Below are 21947 nucleotides of genomic sequence, written 5' to 3'. Positions count from 1 at the left end.
TTTTAATGTATGTTTTGAAATAAAAGACTCCTTGTAATAAAAAACCTGAGTGCTGAATAGTGTTTCGTAAAACGGCCTCAATTTTGAACTGTCAAAGTGGAACCAATTAACTGTTCGCCAAAAGTAAAGAGTATTGATATCGATCAATAAAAATTGTTTTTTATTTTTTTGGAGGAATGAAAAATGTATGGCTTATGAGACCCTGTAGTTGGAGTCAAGAAATCATAAGAAAGTTGAAGTCGAGATCGTAATTTAGTCGAGATCGTAAAAGGATTCCAAAATCAGCCAGGGAATTTATCTGCGACATCGCAGAATGACACCCTCGCCGCAGTTCTTCGTCACCCGTAGAAAAGAAAAATCTCTTCTAACCCATCGAAACGTGGCAATTTTCCAGCAAATAATGTCAAAAACTAGACAAAATATAAAACATACTACTGATTATAAAACATTTACCAATAAAAAAAGTCATGCTTGTGCTTGAACAGCCTCTTACTTTGTAGATGTAAACAAAGTGAGATCATTCGAAAATCACGTTACGCATTCTCTCTATTCAGCACCCAGTAAAAAACGAACTAAATTTATTTTTATTATTCTTGTCGCATACATTTTTCACAATACCAGAATTCTTCTTCTAGGGGTTCTAGAGTTTGTGACAGCCCAGGGTTTGTGACAGGAGAATAGGGTCTGAAATCCCGAAAATATCTGAACGTTATTTGAACAACCTACGGAACAATCCCGAACGGAACTGCATTCAATCAGGTTGTTGACAACACGACGGAGCGGTTGTGGATTTCTGCAAGGGCCAGCGAATCGCTGGACTCACGTAATCGCCATTTCCGCTATCATCTTCCGGACCTTCATATCGATTATCAAATATTCAACGATTGGTCCCATCGGCTGCTGCAGATTGTGGTTATGCATTTTCTGATTTTACTGCTGTTGTCACTTGGTCAACCTGAAAAAAGTAAAATGAATTAAGAGCGAGTCCACGACTAGGGCATACCCCTTTGTATGGAACGTCGTTTGGACCTCACCAATCTGCCTGAAATTTTCAGGGGTTGTTTGTACATATAAAACTAGCATCTGGCCAAAATATGAGCACTCTAGGTTAATGGGAAGTGGGGCAAATCGGGACACAAAGTTTGAAGGTTCAAAAACGTAAAAAATCTTAAAATTGCTATAACTTAGGCAAAATTCAATTTATTTTCAAAATTCAAAATGCATCTGAAAGGGCTTAAAAAATGCAACAAAATGCAGGGTAGAGCATCCCAATTGGTTAAATCTAAAGGGAGTTATTGGCATTTTAGTGAAAAAATAGCATAATTTTCAAACTCTAATAAAAAAGTGTTCCATCCAGATATCAACTCGGTTCGACCTGCAACTTGTAGGGGACATCTGAGACTACCATCTGAGACTGAGAACACTTTGGGTAAGGCAGATTAACATATTAAATAAACACTTTTACTTTTAGTGATTTTTTTGGTTGTAAATTTTTGCTCGGGGGACCCCTTAGATCCCATTTTCTGGTGATAATTTTATCATATTCGTGTTCCTGAGACAATTTCACAATAGAAACATGCATAAAAATGTTTATTTTGATCCATTTAAACCCTTTAAAAATAAAAGTTAAAAAAAAATTCGATTCACATTTATTGAAAATCAAGCTCGTTTCCAAGGATACTAGATGACACCAGAAAAAAGGCAGCTTCTTATTTTTATATAACTTTCATTTTTTAAAGGGTTAAAATGGATCAAAATAAACATTTTTATGCATGTTTCTATTGTGAAATTGTCTCAGGAACACGAATATGATAAAATTATCACCAGAAAATGGGATCTAAGTGGTCCCCCGAGCAAAAATTTACAACGAAAAAAATCACTAAAAGTAAAAGTGTTTATTTAATATGTTAAACTGCCTTACCCAAAGTGTTCTTAGTCTCGGATGGTAGTCTCAGATGTCCCCTACAAGGTGCAGGTCGAACCGAGTTGATATCTGGATGGAACACTTTTTTATTAGAGTTTGAAAATTATGCTATTTTTTCACTAAAATGCCAATAACTCCCTTTAGATTTAACCAATTGGGATGCTCTACCCTGAATTTTGTTGCATTTTTTAAGTCCTTTCAGATGCATTATGAATTTTGAAAATAAATTGAATTTTGCCTAAGTTATAGAAATTTTAAGATTTTTTACGTATTTGAACCTTCAAACTTTGTGTCCCGATTTGCCCCACTTCCCATTAACCTAGGGTGCTCATATTTTGACCAGATGCTAGTTTTATATGTACAAACAACTCCTGAAAATTTCAGGCATATTGGTGAGGTCGATGCGAGATGGGTATGCTTTGCTCGTGGACTCGCTCTTAATTGTTTTAATGGAAGAGAAACGTCTTGGCACTTTCTTCTATCGATAAGTGCATCTCCAGCGCTGGGGTGCAAATCAAATTTGCACCCGGCTCATGAATACCGAGATCAAATTTGCCACCTTGAAAAAACTCCGTCATCCCCACCGCTAGGGTAGCAAATTTGCCACCGAAACAAGCCCACTGCGGGGGACAAATATGGGTTTTTATCATTTTTTGCTCTCGTTTACCTTCAAAATCAATAATTATGTGTTGATTCATGCCTAGAAATGCTAAAAGTTCATTTAAATTTTTAATCCTATTGAAAATTTCAAAGAATTTCATTTTTCGAAAATGTCGAAAGTTAAACCATTTGCTACCCGATTTGATTCCCACCTAATTTGCTCTCGAGTTTGCCCCCGAGTCTCCCACCGCGCGTAGCAAAGCAGGTATCAAATTTGATCTCAAGTTCATCTGTAGAAGAAAAATATGTGTCGGTACCTGTCGGGTACTCATTTTCTGATACCCGACAAGTACCGGCAAGCCGGGGGCAAAGTTTTGAATGCGTGTTTCGGAGATTTTCTATGTCTGCTCTTGTGGGTAATTCAAAAATTCAAAAATTCAAAAATTTAAAAGTTCAAAAATTCAAAAATTCAAAATTTCAAAAATTCAAAAATTCAAAAATTCAAAAATTCAAAAATTCAAAAATTCAAAAATTCAAAAATTCAAAAATTCAAAAATTCAAAAATTCAAAAATTCAAAAATTCAAAAATTGAAAAATTTAAAAATTCAAAAATTCAAAAATTCAAAAATTCAAAAAATCCAAAATTCCAAAATTCATAAATTCAAAATTTCAAAAATTCAAAAATTAAAAAATTAAAAAAAATAAAAATTCAAAAATTTAAAAATAAAAAATTCCAAATTTTTTTTACCTTTGCAAAATTTTAATTTAAAAATAATAATATTTTTTTCAATTATTTTAAGCTGTTGCACATATTTTTCAAAGTTTATGTCGCCCCCGGTTCGAAAAACCAGGCGGCAAAAAATACGTTTTTCAAAAAACTCCCAAATTTTAAAGGAAATATAAGTCCATCCAACTGAAAACAATTAGAAATGCATTTTCCTGCGTTTAAAATCATATTTAGCATGTCTGGGTTCGGTCAAAAATATTTTCAATTTTTTTTTTTCGGCGAAAAAAAAATCTCTTCAATAATTGGATATTTTGAAAAATAATGATTGCAAAACAACTGGGCAGTTGTGAAATGCATTTTAAAACACTTTTTTCATTCAATTGTTGAGAACATAGCTTGTTATTTCAATTTTTATTATGTTTTGCCCCCCTTCCCCCCCCCCCCTCGACCTGGACCAGAGTCGAGGGACATAAACTTCAAAAAATATTTGCAACGGCCTACAGTCATCCCTCATATTCGGAACAGTTTACAGATCGGCCAATGTTCAACAAATCATATAAAATTGATAATTGAACATAATGATTTGCTTTTACCTTCATTTCAAAGCTTTTCTTGCGATCTTTCGATTGATGTATAGACCGGCTGTACATTTTTACGTTTTAGATCAAGTTTTCAAAGAAAAACATTGACCCTTGAAATCCACATATTCGGAACACTTTTTTCTTACGATGTAAACAAAACCATTTTTCTCTCCAGGAGTACATATTTTTTACAAAATAATGACTTTGCACTCTGAAACCAATAAAACTCATGCTTAGTAATGTTTTATGAATGGTCTGATAACTTTTTTGTGAAAATAAAAGTTTAATTCATGTGTTCCACAATTGTGGGAGACACAATAACATCCCACAATCATGAAACAGGCATTTTGGAGGCAATGTCTGGAAATGCAGTTTTTGTTTTAAAAGTATTACTTTCACTGGTGAAATAGCAAGAGAGTGTCCAAATAAAGGCCCTAAACTTAGCAGGCTCGGCAGAAAACTTGCATTTTGCATTCTATTGACAAATTACTACAAAAGTGTTCCGAATTTGTGGGTGTTCCGAATATGTGGGATGACTGTAAATTTTTTTTTTTTAATTTTTCCTATAATTTTTTAAGTTTTTTTAAATTTTTAAATTTTTTTAAATTTTTTAAATTTTCAAAATTTTTAAAATTTTTAAATTTTTTAAAATTTTTAAAATTTTTAAAATTTTTAAAATTTTTAAAATTTTTAAAATTTTTAAAATTTTTAAAATTTTTAAAATTTTTAAAATTTTTAAAATTTTTAAAATTTTAAAAATTTTTAAGTTTTTTAAAATTTTTAAAATATAATTTTTTTTTATTTTTAAAATTTTTAAAATTTTTAAAATTTTTAAAATTTTTAAAATTTTTAAAATTTTTAAAATTTTTAAAATTTTTAAAATTTTTAAAATTTTTAAAATTTTTAAAATTTTTTAAATTTTTAAAATTTTTAAAATTTTTAAAATTTTTAAATTTTTTAAAATTTTTAAAATTTTTAAAATTTTTAAAATTTTTAAAATTTTTAAAATTTTTAAAATTTTTAAAATTTTTAAATTTTTTAAAATTTTTAAAATTTTTAAAATTTTTAAAATTTTTAAAATTTTTAAAATTTTTAAAATTTCTAAATTTTTTAAAATTTTTAAAATTTTTAAAATTTTTAAAATTTTTAAAATTTTTAAAATTTTTAAAATTTTTAAAATTTTTAAAATTTTAAAAATTTTAAAAATTTTAAGATTTTTAAAAAAACTTACATTTTTTTCAATTTTTTTAATCTTTTTTTAAATTTTTTTCAAATTTTTTAAATTTTTTTAATTTTTTTTAAATTTTATTAAATTTTTTTAAATTTTTTTAAATTTTTTTAAATTTTTTTAAATTTTTTAAATTTTTTAAATTTTTTAAATTTTTTAAATTTTTTAAATTTTTTAAATTTTTTAAATTTTTTTAAATTTTTTTAAATTTTTTTAAATTTTTTTAAATTTTTTTAAATTTTTTGAAATTTTTTGAAATTTTTTGAAATTTTTTGAAATTTTTTGAAATTTTTTGAAATTTTTTTAATTTTTTTTAAATTTTTTTATTTTTTTTTAAATTTTTATTTAATTTTTTTTTAATTTTTTCAAATTTTTAATTTTTTTAATTTTTTTTAATTTTTTAAAAATTTATTATTTTTTTATTATTTTTCAATTTTTTTTCAATTTTTTTAATTTTTTTTTAATTTTTTTAATTTTTTTTATTTTTTTTTAATTTTTTTTAATTTTTTTTAATTTTTTTTAATTTTTTTTAATTTTTTTTTTTTTTTTTTTTTTTTTTTTATTTATTTAGGACCTTTTAACTATGAGTCTTTCGGGTCCTGTTTATGAATCTTTACACTTTTCCATACATGTCAGTAGCCTTTAAAAATTTCAACACATTTTTCGCCATATCTCGATCATCAGCCAAGGCTTCCCTGACGTTGGATGGTACTCCAGCTCGGCGTCTCTGCTCTTCAAACTCAGGGCATTCCGCTAAGATGTGTTTCACCGTCAGCGCCAAATTGCACCTTGTGCAACGCGGCGCACTGTCCTTCTCCAGCAGATACTGATGGGTTAGCAAGGTGTGTCCTATCCTGAGTCTTGTCAGAATGACGTCTTCCTTCCTCGATCCAACAAATACATCCCGATAAGGTAGTACCGAGTTCTTCACCTCTCGTAGTTTGTTGCCCACCTTTCCGCTCCATTCCGCATTCCAGCGCCAAACAGCCCTCTTCTTGATCACCGTCCTGAACTCCTTGAAGTCTACGCTTCTGTCCCAAATGTTTCTGTCGTTCAATGACTGCTTCGCTTCTTCATCTGCCTTCTCATTGCCTGCTATTCCTACATGACTTTTCACCCACATGTAGATTATCTCCGTGCCATTACATTCTGCCTGATTGTGTAGGATGTTGATCTCGTCCTTCCATCTGCATTTAGTTTTTCGTTTCCCCAAAGCCGTGATGGCACTAAAGGAATCTGTACAGACGAGGTAGGTCCCCACGCGATTCTGACCAATTATCCACCTGAGCGCTTCAGTGATCGCACCACACTCCGCAGCAAAGATACTGCTCAGATCACTGATTCTTCTTCGAACAACCAAGTCCCCTCTAACCATCGCGTAACCAACCCTGCCATCTTTCTTTGATCCATCGGTGAATATTGTTTCACACAAGCGATATTCCGTGTTCCTTCGGGACACGAAGAGCTCCTTCAGTTGTGTTGAAGTTGCTCCGGCTCGTTCAGCTTCGAGTAATGTTTTGTCTATCCGGATCCGTCGGCGTTCCCAGGGGGGACACAATGGTAGTGTGAATATCTTCAGCTCGGGTAACGGTAGTTCCAGCTCTTCAAGTATCGCCTTTCCTCTTGTTTCAGCAGTTTCCACTCCACGGTGCGGACCTCGATGCCTAGTCGAATTCCACTCCTCTCCTGAACTGTTGCTATCGTAGCTGCTCTCGGTACTGCTTCCTGCTGATTGTGAGTCGTCTTCTGCTGGCTGGGTTATGCTCTGTGCTGATATGGCTGCTTTTCTGGCGGCGTAGATCGCTGTCCGCTGTTCAAAGAACACTCTCAGGCTCGGGATTCCTGTTTCAGCTTGGAGACTATCTACAGGGCTGGTACGGAACGCACCACAGATAGCTCTCAAGCCTGTGTTGTGTGTTGGCTCGAGGATCTTCAGGACGTTGTCACTGACGGCAGCTGTTATAGGTGCTGCGTACAGAATTTTCTCCAACACTGTGGCTCTGTACAGCTTGATTAGAGTCTTCCTATCGCCACCCCATGACCTACATGCTACACAACGGATTAGCTGGACTCGTTGTCGGCAAGCCGCTTTCACTTCCTCGCAGTGTGTCTTGAACAGTAAATGTTGATCCAGGATAACGCCCAAACATCGGTGCTGCTTTTTGGTTGGGATCAGGGTCCCATTCAGCTCCAGTGCAGCTCTGCTCGGTGGTTTCCTCGTTCCGTAGCTTCTAAAGATGACCGTAGCGCTTTTCTCCGCAGAAATTTTAAATCCCGTTGAGCTCTGCCAGCATTCCACCGCCTTCAGTGCAGCTTGCAAGTCGTTCTCAACTTCTTCAACATTTCGTCCACTGGCCAGCAGTACAACATCATCTGCGTACAAGAGTGTTGTTATGCTGGGCGGCATCCGTGCTACCAATGTGTTGATAGCCACCAAGAACAAGGTGACGCTCAGTACTGATCCTTGGCAGAGGCCTGTTTCCATGATCTTGCTTTGCGACAGCTGGCCGTTCACAAAAACTCTAAATGAGCGATTTTCCAGCATTCGGTCCAAGAATTTCAACATCAGACCTTCTATGTTCCAGTCACGCAGTTGGTTCAGGACCAGTCTTCTCCAGGTGGTATCGTACGCCTTGGTAACATCCAGAAAAATCCCCTGAACGTACTCCTTCTTGTTCCAGGCTGCTCGTACCACTTTCTCGAGCTCAGCCAAGTGGTCAACGGTAGTTTTTCCTTTCCGGAAGGCAAACTGGTGAGGATGCAGTAATCTTCTTGTCTCGATGATGTGAACTAGACGATTGTTGACCATTCGCTCAAACACCTTTCCCAGGCAACTGTTCAAGAAGATTGGCCTATAGTTACGAGGATTTGCTTTTTCACCACAATTTTTGAAGATAGGGATCACCAGCGATTCCGTCCATTCGGGTGGGTATACTGAACCGAGCCACAGCCGGTTGTACGCATCAAGAAGCTGTCGTTTGCAATCCAACGGTAACTTTACGATCATGGAGTAGTGGACAGTGTCAGGGCCTGGTGATGAGCCACGCAAACCTGCCGTTGCCTCTTCAAATTCAGTGAATAAAAAGGGCTTGTTGTACTCAGCACTCGTGTCAGCTGGAATTGACAGAGGAGTTTGCTCAACCTGATCCTTGAATGCGCGAAACTCGGGGCTGTAAGCATCGTTACTAGAGATGGAAGCGAAAGAACTAGCCAGCGCCTCAGCAATATCTTCATCTTTAGACACAGTACCTCCTTCGGCTGTTATTGCACTGATACGGTTCGTTTTGCACTTGCCTTGGATCCGGCGGAAGTTCTCCCACACTTCTTTAACAGGTGTTTGCACTGTGAAGTCGTTGACGAAGTTGATCCACGAGGTCCGTTGTGCTTCCTGGATGACTTTGCGTGCATGCGAGCGGGCTGCTCTGAATTCTGTTGCAAGAGCCTCTTGATTCTCCAAGTTGTTCCGTTTGGCTGATTGCAGTGCACGCAAGGCTTTCTTCCTGCTCTTGACAGCGGAGGCCACCTCTTGGTTCCACCAAGGCACCGCCCTCTTGTTCACCATCCCCGTCGTTTTCGGTATAGTTTGTTCCGCTGCTTCAAGTATTTTCTGGGTAATGCTGGAGATTTGTTGTGTAGCTGTAGGCATGAGGGGGAACTGCACTGTTGTCTGGAATGTCTCCCAGTCTGCTTCCTCGATCTTCCATTTGGGTCGCGTTCGGATGGCATGGGCCGTGTCAGGGAGAGTTAGCAATAATGGTAGATGGTCACTGCCGTAGGAGTCTTGTAGTACAGAAAAATCTAGTTGGTCTATTATTTCTGTTGAGCAGCATGCCACGTCAATACTCGTGAGAGTTCCGGTCGCAACACTAATGTGGGTTGGATCTGTTTTATTCAGGACCACCAGGTTGCATTCGTTCAATACTTCCTCGAACATTAGTCCTCGGGCGCTGAACGTTTCCGATCCCCATAGTGGGTGGTGGGCGTTTATATCTCCCACGAGTAGGCGTGGCTGGGGGACTTGGTTTATCAGGTGTACAATATCCGAGGCTTGTATGGCTTGCCCCGGTGGCAGATATGTATTGATAATGGTCAGATTAAATGGGGGACCTACCTTAACAGCGATGGCTTCCAGGTTGGTGTCCAGGTCGATTTCTTCACTGTCCAGTTCAGGTTTCACGCCAACCAAAACTCCTCCGGCTGCACGGTCGCCACCAGCTCTCGGTCGGTAGTATATGCTGTAGCCGTTGATGTTCGCTTGGTCCTTAGATGAGCACATGGTTTCTTGGAGGCATAGTACAGATGGGTTGATTTTGCTGCATAGTATTTTCAAATTTGGTTTACTGGTTCTAAGTCCTTGGGTGTTCCATGAAATAATGTTCGAGTAGTTCTTGTTCATAGCTGGTTCTTTGTCCTTGATTTTGTTTGTTGTGCTTAAGTCCATGTTTAAGTGGAGTGCATTTCTGCATCAAACTTTCCTGGTTCAAGTGTTGGAGTTTTCCGTGGCCTTCCACGACCACGGCGGGGGTTTTTCTCGGGCTGGGCTGGGTTGTCCTGCAGTTTTCCTGCTTGTCCTTTGGCGAATTTAGCTTGCTTTGGCGATCCTTCTTTTTCTGAGCTGTCTTTATCCGATTCAATTTCGCTGTCGTTTTTGGCAAATTTGTTTTCGCGTAACTTCTTCATCAAGGCGCTTGATAGTCTCTTGGTTTGCTCGAGTTCATACCTTAGAGAAGTGATGACTTCGTCCTTGTTTTTATCCATAGCAGTGTTCTTCAATTTCTCAATTTCTTCCTTGAGAAGGCGAATCTCGTTGTCCTTTTCGTTTTCTTTACCAATGGCTTCCAGTCTTTTCTGGGCGCCAACAACTTCAGCGTGGGTGGGTAATCCATGCGATTGGTTACGCTTTTCATACTCTCGTCTCGCTTCCGCGAAAGTTACTCCCGTTTCTACCTGGATCTTAATTATTGCCACCTCCTTTTTGTACTTAGGGCATTCCTTGCTGGTAGCTGGATGGGCCCCCTTACAGTGCTTGCAATACGGGTCCAAAATGCATCGTCCACCTTCCGACGGCTCAACGGTGTGCTGCAAGGAGCAGTTGAAGCAAACGGCTTCTTTCTTACAGTTCTTGCTTGTGTGTCCATAGTCACTGCAGTTAAAGCACAGCATCGGTGATGGATAGAACAACCTTGTAGTTATTCTGAGCGGTCCAAACCAAATGTGTTTGGGGACCACAGTACCATTCAGAGTTAGGCAGACTGTTGCGGTGTTCACTCTGTTATTACCCTCTCGTTTTGTGAATCGGCGCGCATTCACCACTCCTTGTGCCGAAAGTTCCGTGACCAATTCGTCCTCGCTGAGTTCGATAGCTTCTCTGCAAACGACCACGCACCTGCATACGTTTTGTCTGGGGTGGGTAACCACTTCCACTTTGGTACCATCTATGAGCTTCGTCATCGCCAGCAGTTTTCTTGCTTGATCGACGCTTCGAGTTTTCAGTGCGTATTTTGTACCGTTTTCTTCCGTGTTTGCTGACTCGATTTTTCCGCAGGTTTGTTCGATCGATTTGCCGATTACGAACGGGTTATTTGGTAGCATGCTTGTTCCTGTCGGTTGCAGGAGCAGAACAATCCGTTGCCCAAACATTCCTTGTCGATCCATCCATTCCGGCATTGTCCTCGCGTTTACGTTTGTACCACTAGGTCCAGCATTCCCATCCGGAGGATCCCCGGGAGGGAGTGGATTAAGCGCGGCCATGGCCGCAACAGCGTTGCAGCTCACTTTAGAACCAGTACAACGTTGCGTTCTTGTCTGAACAAGGAACGACTACCCTTTCACCTTCACACCAGATTCACCCAAGGGTTAAAGGTCCAGGTGATCGGTTTTGCGACACCGCCTAAGCAAGTGACGACTACCCTTTTACCTCAACTCAGACCCACCCAAGGGTTAAGGTCCAGGTGGCCTGTTTTGCGGCCCCGTCGGAACGGAAGACGACTACGCTTTACCCTATTTACTCTACAACGACCAAGCGTTAGAAGGTCCAGCCGTGTAGTTCGATTTCAGCTTCTCACTTTTTGGGACACGCTAGTGTAGTCCGTATACTGCAGTTCAGTTGATGTGCGTTTCTCCACCAACGGACGACAGGTGCGTTTCCAATGAAACGAGCTGTTGACGATGGAGATCCAGTAGAAGCTAGCAGATGTAGCAGTAGAAAGCTTGCCTGCACGTTTAAAGAGGCGAGCTTGCGGTGCTAGCTTTCGCTCTCTCTCTTGGTAACACCACTCTGCTGATCTAGCACTTGCTTCGTAGTCTGTTCGAATACCAACAATCCAGATTCTGCTCGATATTCGCACTAATCCGTAATTTTGCTGCTGTACTCGATATTCCACCGATTGTCCGTTCACTTATGCTTCGACCGATACGAAAACTATTCGCGAACCGATCCGATTTACGCTAAAAAAGCGATACTAATCCGAGACTCAAGACTTGGTATAACTATAGACCTTTACAGTCAAACCTCGTATGTGTTAATTTTTTTTTTTTTTTTTTTAATTTTTTTTAATTTTTTATATTTTTTTTTAATTTTTTTTAATTTTTTTTAATTTTTTTTAATTTTTTTTTAATTTTTTTTAATTTTTTTTATTTTTTTTTAATTTTTTTTAATTTTTTTTAATTTTTTTTTAATTTTTCTTATTTTTTTTTATTTTTTTTAATTTTTTTAATTTTTTTTAATTTTTTTAATTTTTTTAATTTTTTTAATTTTTTTTAATTTTTTTTAAATTTTTTTAATTTTTTTAATTTTTTTTAAATTTTTTAATTTTTTTTAATTTTTTTTAATTTTTTTTATTTTTTTTATTTTTAAATTTGTTTTTTTTTGCACAAAAAAAAAACAATTTAAATTTTTTTTTCCGTGCATGATTCGATTTTCCGTGCAACATTCCATTTGCCTCCGTAGCAAACCAGCAGAATAGCGGGTAGCAAAGTGAAATCCTGAAGAACTGAGAGCAAATTTGCTACCGCGACCGGTACCGCGGTGGGGTTGACGTCGGGTGCAAATTTGCTTTACTTCGATGTTTGCACCCAGCGCTGGAGATGCCCTAAGATATATTTATTTACACTTGGCGTGAATTTTTATCATCCGCCGACAGTCGAATCTTCTCGGTTCATCGGTGCCCTGTAGTGTCCGCTGGAACTCATTCACAGTCATCAACACCACCGTTTTTATTCCACGAAAATTTATTTATCACAAACCAGCAGTCAAAACTAAATAAGTGACACTTTTTGATGTCATCCAACGTTTGGTCGAAAGTGCAAGAGTGCTACGATTTTGTTTAACAATTTAGTACCTGTAACTTGACTGTGGTGGCGCTCGGATCGCTAAAGGGGTGTCGCCAACTGGATGTATGGGAAAATGCCGAAGTGAAACATCTAGATAATTAAGAGCGAGTTTTTCACCGATGTGAAACAGGTCGTATCGAGGTGCTCCGATTTGGATGAAACTTTCAGCGTTTGTTTGTCTATATATGAGATGAACTCATGCCAAATATGAGCCCACTACGACAAAGGGAAGTGGGGTAAAACGGGCATTGAAGTTTGAGGTCAAAAACACATGAAAAATCTTAAAATTGCTCGCATTTCCGTAAAACTTCATCAATTCAAACTCTCTTAGATGCATTCGAATGGTCTTTTGAAGCCCTTCAAAATGTGCTATAGACATCCAGGATTGGTTTGACTTTTTCTCATAGCTTTTGCAAATAACTGTTAAAAATTGATTTTTTTAAAACCTTAATAACTTTTGGCAACAGCCTCCAACACCCATACTCCCATAGGTCAAAAGTTAGGGAATTTCATGGACTATAGGCCTACGGTATTAACTTTTTGGCCAATCGCAGTTTTTCTCATAGTTTTACGATTTTTCTAGAACAAACATTTTACAACGTTAGTTTTTGCCCTGTAGGCCAAGAAGACGGCACTTTTTGGTCTTAATTTTGTCATATTCGGAATCCCCAGAACAAATTATACATTAGATTGAGTTGTTGGAATTTTGAGTTTGTTTGGAAAAAATGCCATTAAGAATTAATTAAAATATTATTTAGCATTTTGTCGGATTAGGAGTAAAACAAGTTTTCGCCTACTTGATACAACATTTGACGTATTGATCATAGGGTAAATAATATCTATTTCTTTTTTCAAAAATGTTTTATTTAATTATTTTTTAAATCAAAATTACAACTCCAATACTTGTAACTTACGTGAAATTGTCCGAGGATTCCGAATATGACAAAATTGAGACCAAAAAGCGCCGTCTTCTTGGCCTACAGGGCAAAAACTAACGTTGTAAAATGTTTGTTCTAGAAAAATCGTAAAACTATGAGAAAAACTGCGATTGGCCAAAAAGTTAATACCGTAGGCCTATAGTCCATGAAATTCCCTAACTTTTGACCTATGGGAGTATGGGTGTTGGAGGCTGTTGCCAAAAGTTATTAAGGTTTTAAAAAAATCCATTTTTAACAGTAATTTGCAAAAGCTATGAGAAAAGGTTAAACCAATCCTGGATGTCTATAGCACATTTTGAAGGGCTTCGAAAGACCATTCGAATGCATCTAAGAGAGTTGGAATTGATGAAGTTTTACGGAAATGCGAGCAATTTTAAGATTTTTCATGTGTTTTGGACCTCAAACTTCAATGCCCGTTTTACCCCACTTCCCTTTGTCGTAGTGGGCTCATATTTGGCATGAGTTCATCTCATGTATAGACAAACAAACGCTGAAAGTTTCATCCAAATCGGAGCACCTCGATACGATCTCTAGAACAAACCGAGCAGAATCTACAAATACTGCCTCTTAATAATCTATGTTTTGAATTACACCCATTACAGCAGTCCTCCGTTCCCACACCATCGACGCACCCCCCAGCATCGCAGTCAGCCGGCGGTTTTGACACTAGGTCTATTCCCGTACTGCAGAATTCTGCAATTCTGCACGAAATCGGCAGCAGCCCAGTTAACTCAATCCGAATTCTGAAACCGAATCTATTTAGAATCGTATACAAATTCCGTTTCAAACGCAACAACCGGTTCCGTGTTCGAACCGGTTGTTGCGTTTGAACCGGAATTTGTGTACGATTCTAATTAGATTCCGTTTCAAAATTCGGATTGATTTGACTGGGAGAGCGTTCCCGTACTTTTCTGCAACATAAGTAACTTTTTTCCCAGGCAGAACTTCTGCAATGAGAGAGACAGAAGTTGCAGCAAAACCGTTCCCGTACTTTTCTGCAAGCTCTCTCTTCTCTTTCTTGTTGAAAAGTGACTGCAAGTTGGTGTGATGGATGTTGAGTACACGCTTACATAAAGTTTGCAATTTTGGTGAAATCAAGCATTTTATTATTAGTTGTAATATTTTTTTTGTTATATTATCACTAAATTGAATTAGTCTTTTGAAGAGACGTTTGTATATTTTGAATTGATGATTTTTTTGGGTAGTTAGTTTTTTATGTCTGGTTTTATTGAGAACGATTTTTTGTGTTAACGATTTCATTCTTAGTTCATTAATGTAAATGATATAGCGATATTTTTTTAGTGTTAAAATGATAACTTTTTGAATAGACTAAATATGTGTGTTTAAATAATAGGTAAATTTAATTGCCAAATAATAATTTGTACCTTTAACGGTGCTACCAATTTGTATTCTTATTTGAACCAAAAAATGTGATGTAATTTAGTTGAATTCTGAAATTTTAGGAAGTTTAAATTCTAAAATTCGGAAATTCTTAAATGCGTCATCTTGAATCACAAAAAGTACATTTTTTTGGAGTCATTAGAAAATCAGGTTTAGAGGATTTAGAGATTGAACATTTTGACGAGTTCTTCGGCAAATAGAGTACGAACTGTTTCTATGTTTTAAATATTTAAGTTTTCATTTTTTTATGTACAGAATTTTAAAATTTTACTTATTTTAGTTTTTTTTTAGTTTCTTAATTTTTTATTATTTTTTAAACTGTAACTTTTGGATTTTTGGTGTTCTAAACTTTGAAATAATCAAACTTTTGATTCATTTATTTCGAATTTAAAAATATTTGAATTTCTAAGTTTAGGAACTTTTAAGTTAGAAACTTTTATTTTTTATTTCAAATTTTGAAAATTAAGATTTTTTTGAAATTTCAATGTTTAATTTTTAATTATTTGAATTATCAAGCTTTGAATTTCTGATTTATTGTTTTTTATTCAGAAATAAATATTTGCATTTTTAAAATTCTCTAATATCTGATTTATTTTTTTCAAGTTCCTCAATTTGAAAATATTTTTTTTTATATTTTTAATCAGGAATTTCTTAATTTTGAGATTTATAAATTTATGAGTTTCATAATTGTAGAGTTTGTGATTCATTTTTTTTATTTGTCAATTTCGTTGCGTCACCGTTGTTCTTCGATGTGAAATCCTATCATAATTTATTTATATTATCTTTCAAACATTTTGCTATTAAAACATGTATTTATGGTCTATATAAATTTACCTTCTATATTAAACCTTTTTCTTTTTTTAATTATGTTTTTTAAACGTACCTGCCATTCTCATTTCTTAAATTGTTTACCTAATGTAAAAGTTTTGAGTTGTTTCTAATATAAAATGTCTACCTAAGCATTATTTATTTCTAGTTTAATAAATGGTACATGCTTGATTTTTAAGATAAAATGTTGATTTGCATAAAAAATAAGTCCCCGTTCTAGAGGTAAACTTCTTTCAATTACAATTTTTGTCAATCCATTCTTTAATTGTTTTGAAATAATTAAAAAAAACTTCAATACCCAATTTGAGTAAATCCACTCAACTGTGTACAACATTGCAGAAAAAGTACTGGAACGCGCTACCCAGGCAAAAGTTTTGCGGCTTCTCTCCTTGCAGAACTTCTGCAAAAGAGAGAGATGAAGAGAGCGAGTTGAAAAGTACGGGAACGTGCTGCAAAAAAGTGACTTATGCTGGCTGCAGAATTCTGCAGAAGCTGCAGAAATTCTGCAATTCTGCAAGTACGGGAATAGACCTACTTTTGACGTTTTTCATTTCACAACAAGACATCGGAAAAACAGCAAGCGTGTCATCCGTCGTCATCGCGATTTCTTTTCAGTCAGGCGGAGGTGGAAAAGAAAATCGCCTTTCACAATTTTGCAAAAAGTCGATCGTTTTATCTGCCGAATTTCCGCAATAAATTGCGCGTGAAAATACTCGCGAGTTTGATATTAGCGTGCGTGAAGTTGAGGTGAAGCGGAAATTCACGATGACGAAAACGCGCTTCAACACCTACGATGTGGTCTGTTCCGTGACGGAACTTCAAAGGTTTGTGTTTTTTCGCTGGTTTAGATTGATTGGAATTTTAATGATTTTTTTCGATTTCCGCAGACTCGTCGGCATGCGTGTCAACCAGATCTACGACATCGACAACAAGACGTACTTGATCCGGCTGGTCCGGAACGAGGAGAAGGTGGTGCTGCTGCTGGAGTCCGGCAATCGGTTCCACACGACGGCGTTCGAGTGGCCTAAGAATGTGGCCCCGTCGGGCTTTACGATGAAGATGCGGAAGCATCTGAAGAACAAACGGCTGGAGAGTTTGCGCCAACTGGGGGTAGATCGGATCGTGGACTTTCAGTTCGGTTCCGGGGAAGCGGCTTACCATATAATTTTGGAGCTTTACGATCGGGGTAACATTTTGCTGACGGATTGCGAGCTGAAGATCTTGAACATTTTGCGGCCGCACGTCGAGGGGGAGGAGTTGCGGTTTGCGGTGCGGGAGAAGTATCCGGAGGATCGGGCGAAGAAGGATAGGGGGCCGCCGCCGATGGAGAAGGTGAGGGAGACGATTGCGAAGGCGAATCCGGGGGATACGCTGCGGACGGCGTTGAATCCGATTCTGGAGTACGGAGCGTCGGTGATTGACCACGCGCTTACGAAGTACGGGCTGTTTGGGTGTCGGATTGGTGGGGAGTTGAATCCCGTTCCTCCGGAGGTGTCCAAGAAGGTTAAAAAGAAGCAGAAGGCGATCGCGAAGGAATTTGCGAAGGTGTTCAATCCTGAGGAGGACATGACGGCGCTGATGTGCGCTATTAATGACGCGGAGACGATGCTGCGGCAGGGAATGCGGGAACCGTCGAAAGGGTTCATCATCCAGAAGAAGGAGCTTAGGCCGGCTAAAGAGGGCGAACCTGAAGAGTACTACCTGACGAATCTGGAATATCAACCGTACTTGTACAACCAGTACAAGGACGAACCGTACCAGGAGTTCGCGAGCTTCACCGCGGCCGTTGACGAGTTTTACTCCACACTGGAAGGTCAGAAGATCGACCTGAAGTCGTTCGCGCAGGAGCGGGAAGCGCTGAAGAAGCTGTCCAACGTGCGGACCGATCACGCGAAGCGACTGGACGACCTGACCAAGGCCCAGCTGGAGGACCGGAAGAAGGCGGAGCTGATCACGAGGAACCAGAACCTGGTGGACAGTGCGCTGTTGGCGGTGCAGAGTGCGCTCGCGTCGCAGATGGCCTGGTCGGACATTCAGGATCTGGTGAAGGCGGCGCAGGCCAACAACGATCCGATCGCGTCCTGCATCCGGCAGCTGAAGCTCGAGATCAACCACATTTCGCTGCTGCTGAAAGATCCGTACGCGGTTTTGGATGAGGAGGAAGAAGAGGAGGAGGATGAGGAACGCGAAGACGACGAGCAAAAGCTGGAACCGATGGTCGTGGACGTCGATTTGGCGCTGTCTGCCTTCGCGAATGCCCGTAAATACTACGACCAGCGCCGATTCGCCGCCCGCAAGGAGCAGAAAACGATCGAGTCTTCGTCGAAGGCGTTGAAGAACGCCGAGAAGAAGACGCTGCAAACGCTGAAGGACGTCCGGACGCAGACGACCATCTCGAAGGCGCGCAAGGTGTACTGGTTCGAGAAGTTTTACTGGTTCATCAGTTCGGAGAACTACCTGGTGATTGGCGGGCGCGACCAGCAGCAGAACGAGCTGCTCGTGAAGCGTTACATGCGCCCGGCGGACATTTACGTGCACGCGGAGATTCAGGGCGCGTCCAGCGTGGTCATCAAGAACCCGTCCGGGGCGGAGATCCCGCCCAAGACGCTGCTCGAGGCCGGCACGATGGCCATCTCGTACAGCGTGGCGTGGGACGCGAAGGTCGTCACGAGTGCGTACTGGGTGCGGAGTGAGCAGGTCAGCAAGACGGCGCCGACGGGCGAGTATCTGACCACGGGAAGCTTCATGATCCGCGGGAAGAAGAACTTTCTGCCGCCGTGCCATCTGGTGCTGGGTCTGAGCTTCATGTTCAAGCTGGAGGAAAGTTCGGTCGAGCGACACAAGGGCGAGCGGAAGGTGCGGACGTTCGACGAGGAGTCGGTTGTGAGCGTGGAGGAGGAGAAGGGGCAGGATCAGGAAATTCAGCTCGAAGAGGAAGGTGAAGAGTCGGAGCATGAAGAAAAAGCTGGCGAAGACCTACCGGAAAAGGTCGAAGACCTAACAATTAAAGAGGAAGAAGATCCGGAATCCACCTCGGAAGACGATGACGATGACTCCGGCCCCAAATTCCCCGACACGCACATCAAGGTCGAGCACGACACCGGCAAAGTGTCCGTCCAGCCGGACCCAACCCTCCAACGACTCACCTCCCACCCCGATCCCGACTCCGTCGTATTCCTCGGCGACGACAAACCCTTCATCATCACGCCGGCTCCCCCGCGCAAAAAGCAGGTCCAAAAGAGCAAGCAAAAGGCCAAGAACAAGGAACAGGCCAAGGAGGACGCGGCCGTGCGGGCCGGCCGCCGCCTCGAAGCCGCCCAAAAGCAGGGCCCCCTCAAGCGTGGCCAAAAGGCCAAACTGCGCAAAATCAAGGAAAAGTACGGCGACCAAGACGAGGAAGAGCGCAAGCTCATGATGGACATCCTCAAGTCCGCCGGCAACGTCCCAGCTAAACCAGCCCAAAACGAAGAAGCCTCCGTCAGCGACCCCGCTAAAAAATACCCCGGAAAGAAGCCTCCCCCGCGTCAAAAGGCGGCCGACCTCGAAGAGGTCCCCGACGACACCCCCGCTGCCGCGGACGTCGACATGCTCGACTCCCTGACCGGATGTCCCCACGAAGAGGACGAACTGCTGTTCGCGATCCCCGTGGTAGCCCCGTACCAGTCGCTGCACAGTTACAAGTTCAAGGTCAAGTTGACGCCCGGAACGGGAAAGCGCGGCAAGGCGAGCAAGACGGCGCTGCAGATCTTCCTGAAGGATAAGCAGTGCTCGCACCGGGAGAAGGACCTGCTGAAGGCGGTCAAGGATGAGACGCTGGCGCGGAATATTCCGGGCAAGGTGAAGCTGTCGGCGCCGCAGATGCAGAAGGTGAAGAAGTGAGGCGAGATGTTGGGTTGAAGTTTGTGAAATTTGTTTGGCGATCAATAAGTAGTTGTTAAGGGTATTCGAAAACTGTTGTCATTATGCAATAAAATATATTAAATTCAATCATTGTTTTTATTTTCCGAGAATCGTTTCAGTTAATTTATAAATTTTACTTTTTGTCTACCTCATAGGGACGTGGCGTTACATCGTGCTGCCACCTGGTTTTTCTAAGCGCAAGAGTGGAAAAGTGCTGAGTCATCGTCTAAAAATAGACGGCGTCCTATCTCGCCCAGCAAAATGAAGTCGATAAAGTAGTCGGTTTCGATGAGCAAAAGTGGAAAATGTGGTCTAAAAATAGCGACGCCATCCCCCTATTGAGGAAAGCTATTAGTACGTTCGTTTGATGGCTAGTTCCACACTGAGTGCCGCACTCAGACCTGTCAAAGTGTTTGTTTGAAGAAACTCGCGCTAGTTCCGCACGAGTTTCGCCGCCATCTTGGAACTGAAACTCTAGTGCCGCACTCGATATTTTTCCAGTTTCATGCGAGTTCCACGCACACTGACAAATGACGTTCGATTGAACCAAAACTGGCACTGACTGGTGCGGCACTCAGTGCCGCACCGGCTCTTCAAACGAACGTACCATATGTATCCAGATTTTTAAGCGAAGATGGCGTTTGAATGGTGAACGTCCGAAATGTCAAAATCACGCAGTGGTACCAATATTCCGAAAAAAGTGTGCCATGGCATGACAGCCACATTTCTTGAGTTTTTTTTTATTAGGTCCTATAAACATATGAAAGACAATAGCACAGACAAACAGACGGGACACTCGAGTTCGGAACCATCGTCCTTCGATAACCGAGCCAAAACGGTTATTTCAAATGCAATTTAGCTTCGGCATCCACTCACCCGGCGCTGATGGCGCTGCTGTCGTGACAGCTCGCCCGTCTTTCCTCAGTGTGTGTAATGTGTTTTTGTTGTTGTAAAGTTGAGCGTGAGCACGTGGCAGCAAATGAAAACAAAACAAAATATGATAGAATTCAGGAATTCTAACGGTGATCCACAATCCAGGCTTTGCAGAACAAGATTGGGGCAGTTTCGACCAGGGTCGGATGAGCGGCTGACTAGCGAAGACATACCCTTGGCCCACTATTAACCCGGTAGGCCTGCCGCTGCCGAAGCTGCTGATGAGGCGTCCGCTACTGCGGAGGAAGCCAGATTCTGCGGTGAAGTCATCTCCTTCGGAGCAACCTGCTTATCCTTCATGGATTGTTGCTCAGATTGCTGCTGCTGGTCGTCCTTTTGGCGATGTTGCGTCGATCGTGAGCGCGACTCAATCTTCCACAGTTGTTCTGTTTCGATTTTTTGGAATCTTTGCGACTTTTTTCATCTCATTCGCCACTTTTTGCTGTTTAACGCAACCTAACTGCGCCGTGGACACATTTCCCGCGGATGTTTCGAAACGCCCATCGTTGGGATTTTTATTTTTATTTCATCGAGTACTGACGATAAGCAACAACAACGTTATTTAAATCAGCTGTTGATGTTTACAATCGTTAAGGCTTGATTGTCTCACGCATACACTGACATGACACATGACAGTAATGGGTTTGTATTGGTATGTTTGGGCTGCGCTTCGGCATAAGCTCACCAGGCAGCGCTGGCGTCGCCGTGATTTGGTGGTTTGATGAAGGACGATGAATTTCAAAAAATATTTGTATGGAGAGTCACGTCTGTTTGTCTGTGACAATAGTTTATTGGTCCTTTTCAAAAAAAACTCTGGATTTGTTTTCTAATGTTGGTGCTACTGCGCGATTTTGACATTTCGGATGTTCGCCATTCGAACGCCATCTTCGCTTAAAAACCTGGATAAAATCACTCGAAACCCGTGCGGAACTAGCGCGAATTCTTTCTAAAAAAACACTTTGACAGTTCTGCGGCACTCAGTGCGGAACTAGCCCTCAAACGAACGTACCATTAGTTTGACCTCGGTCATTGTATTCGGAAAAATACACTGTAACTGAAAATCGCACTTTGCTGAGTTCGTTTTCGCACTTTTTCATACGATTTTTTCAGTTCGACTGCGATTACACTTTTTTGTGTATGAAAAAGTGCGAAAACGAACTCAGCAAAGTGCGATTTTCAGTTACAGTGTATGCTTTATCGTTGTGAACAATAATTGTCTAGAATAAATTTTCAAAAGGTCCTATCTGCATAGGCAATCCATGACTCGTAGGCTTTTTTTTTTGAAAATTTACTCTAGATATCACATATTTAAGCTTAATTTTAGGACCCAATTTCGGCTCGAGCCTCGTGTCAATTTGGCCCGATTTTGATCCTTATAAGCCTTGTTATAAGCCCATGAACGAGCCCATTAACAATGTTTTGCTTCAAATTTATTTTCTTTTTGCCTTCCTCACCTCACTGAGGCAAGGCTATAAAATCACTCGAAAAATGAACTTCTTAAATACGACTCCTAGATATACCTTCACGTATACCTATCGACTCAGAATCAAATTCT

General features: G+C 40.0%; 1 protein-coding gene across 1 annotated transcript; it reads left to right on the top strand.

Annotated features, from left to right (window-relative positions):
• Positions 1-16110: 16110 nt before the first annotated feature.
• Positions 16111-19526, top strand: LOC120423722 (ribosome quality control complex subunit NEMF homolog). Its single transcript, XM_039587626.2, has 2 exons — positions 16111-16383; positions 16447-19526. The coding sequence occupies exons 1-2, from the start codon at positions 16325-16327 to the stop codon at positions 19436-19438; spliced, it is 3051 nt and encodes a 1016-aa protein (XP_039443560.1). The 5' UTR covers positions 16111-16324; the 3' UTR covers positions 19439-19526.
• Positions 19527-21947: the final 2421 nt, after the last annotated feature.

This window comes from Culex pipiens, chromosome 1 (genome assembly GCF_016801865.2).
Source record: "Culex pipiens pallens isolate TS chromosome 1, TS_CPP_V2, whole genome shotgun sequence".
In the NCBI taxonomy this organism is placed as follows: Eukaryota; Metazoa; Arthropoda; class Insecta; order Diptera; family Culicidae; genus Culex; species Culex pipiens.
The sequence above is the reverse complement of the archived record's forward strand: the minus strand, read 5'-3'. Positions and strand labels throughout refer to the sequence as shown.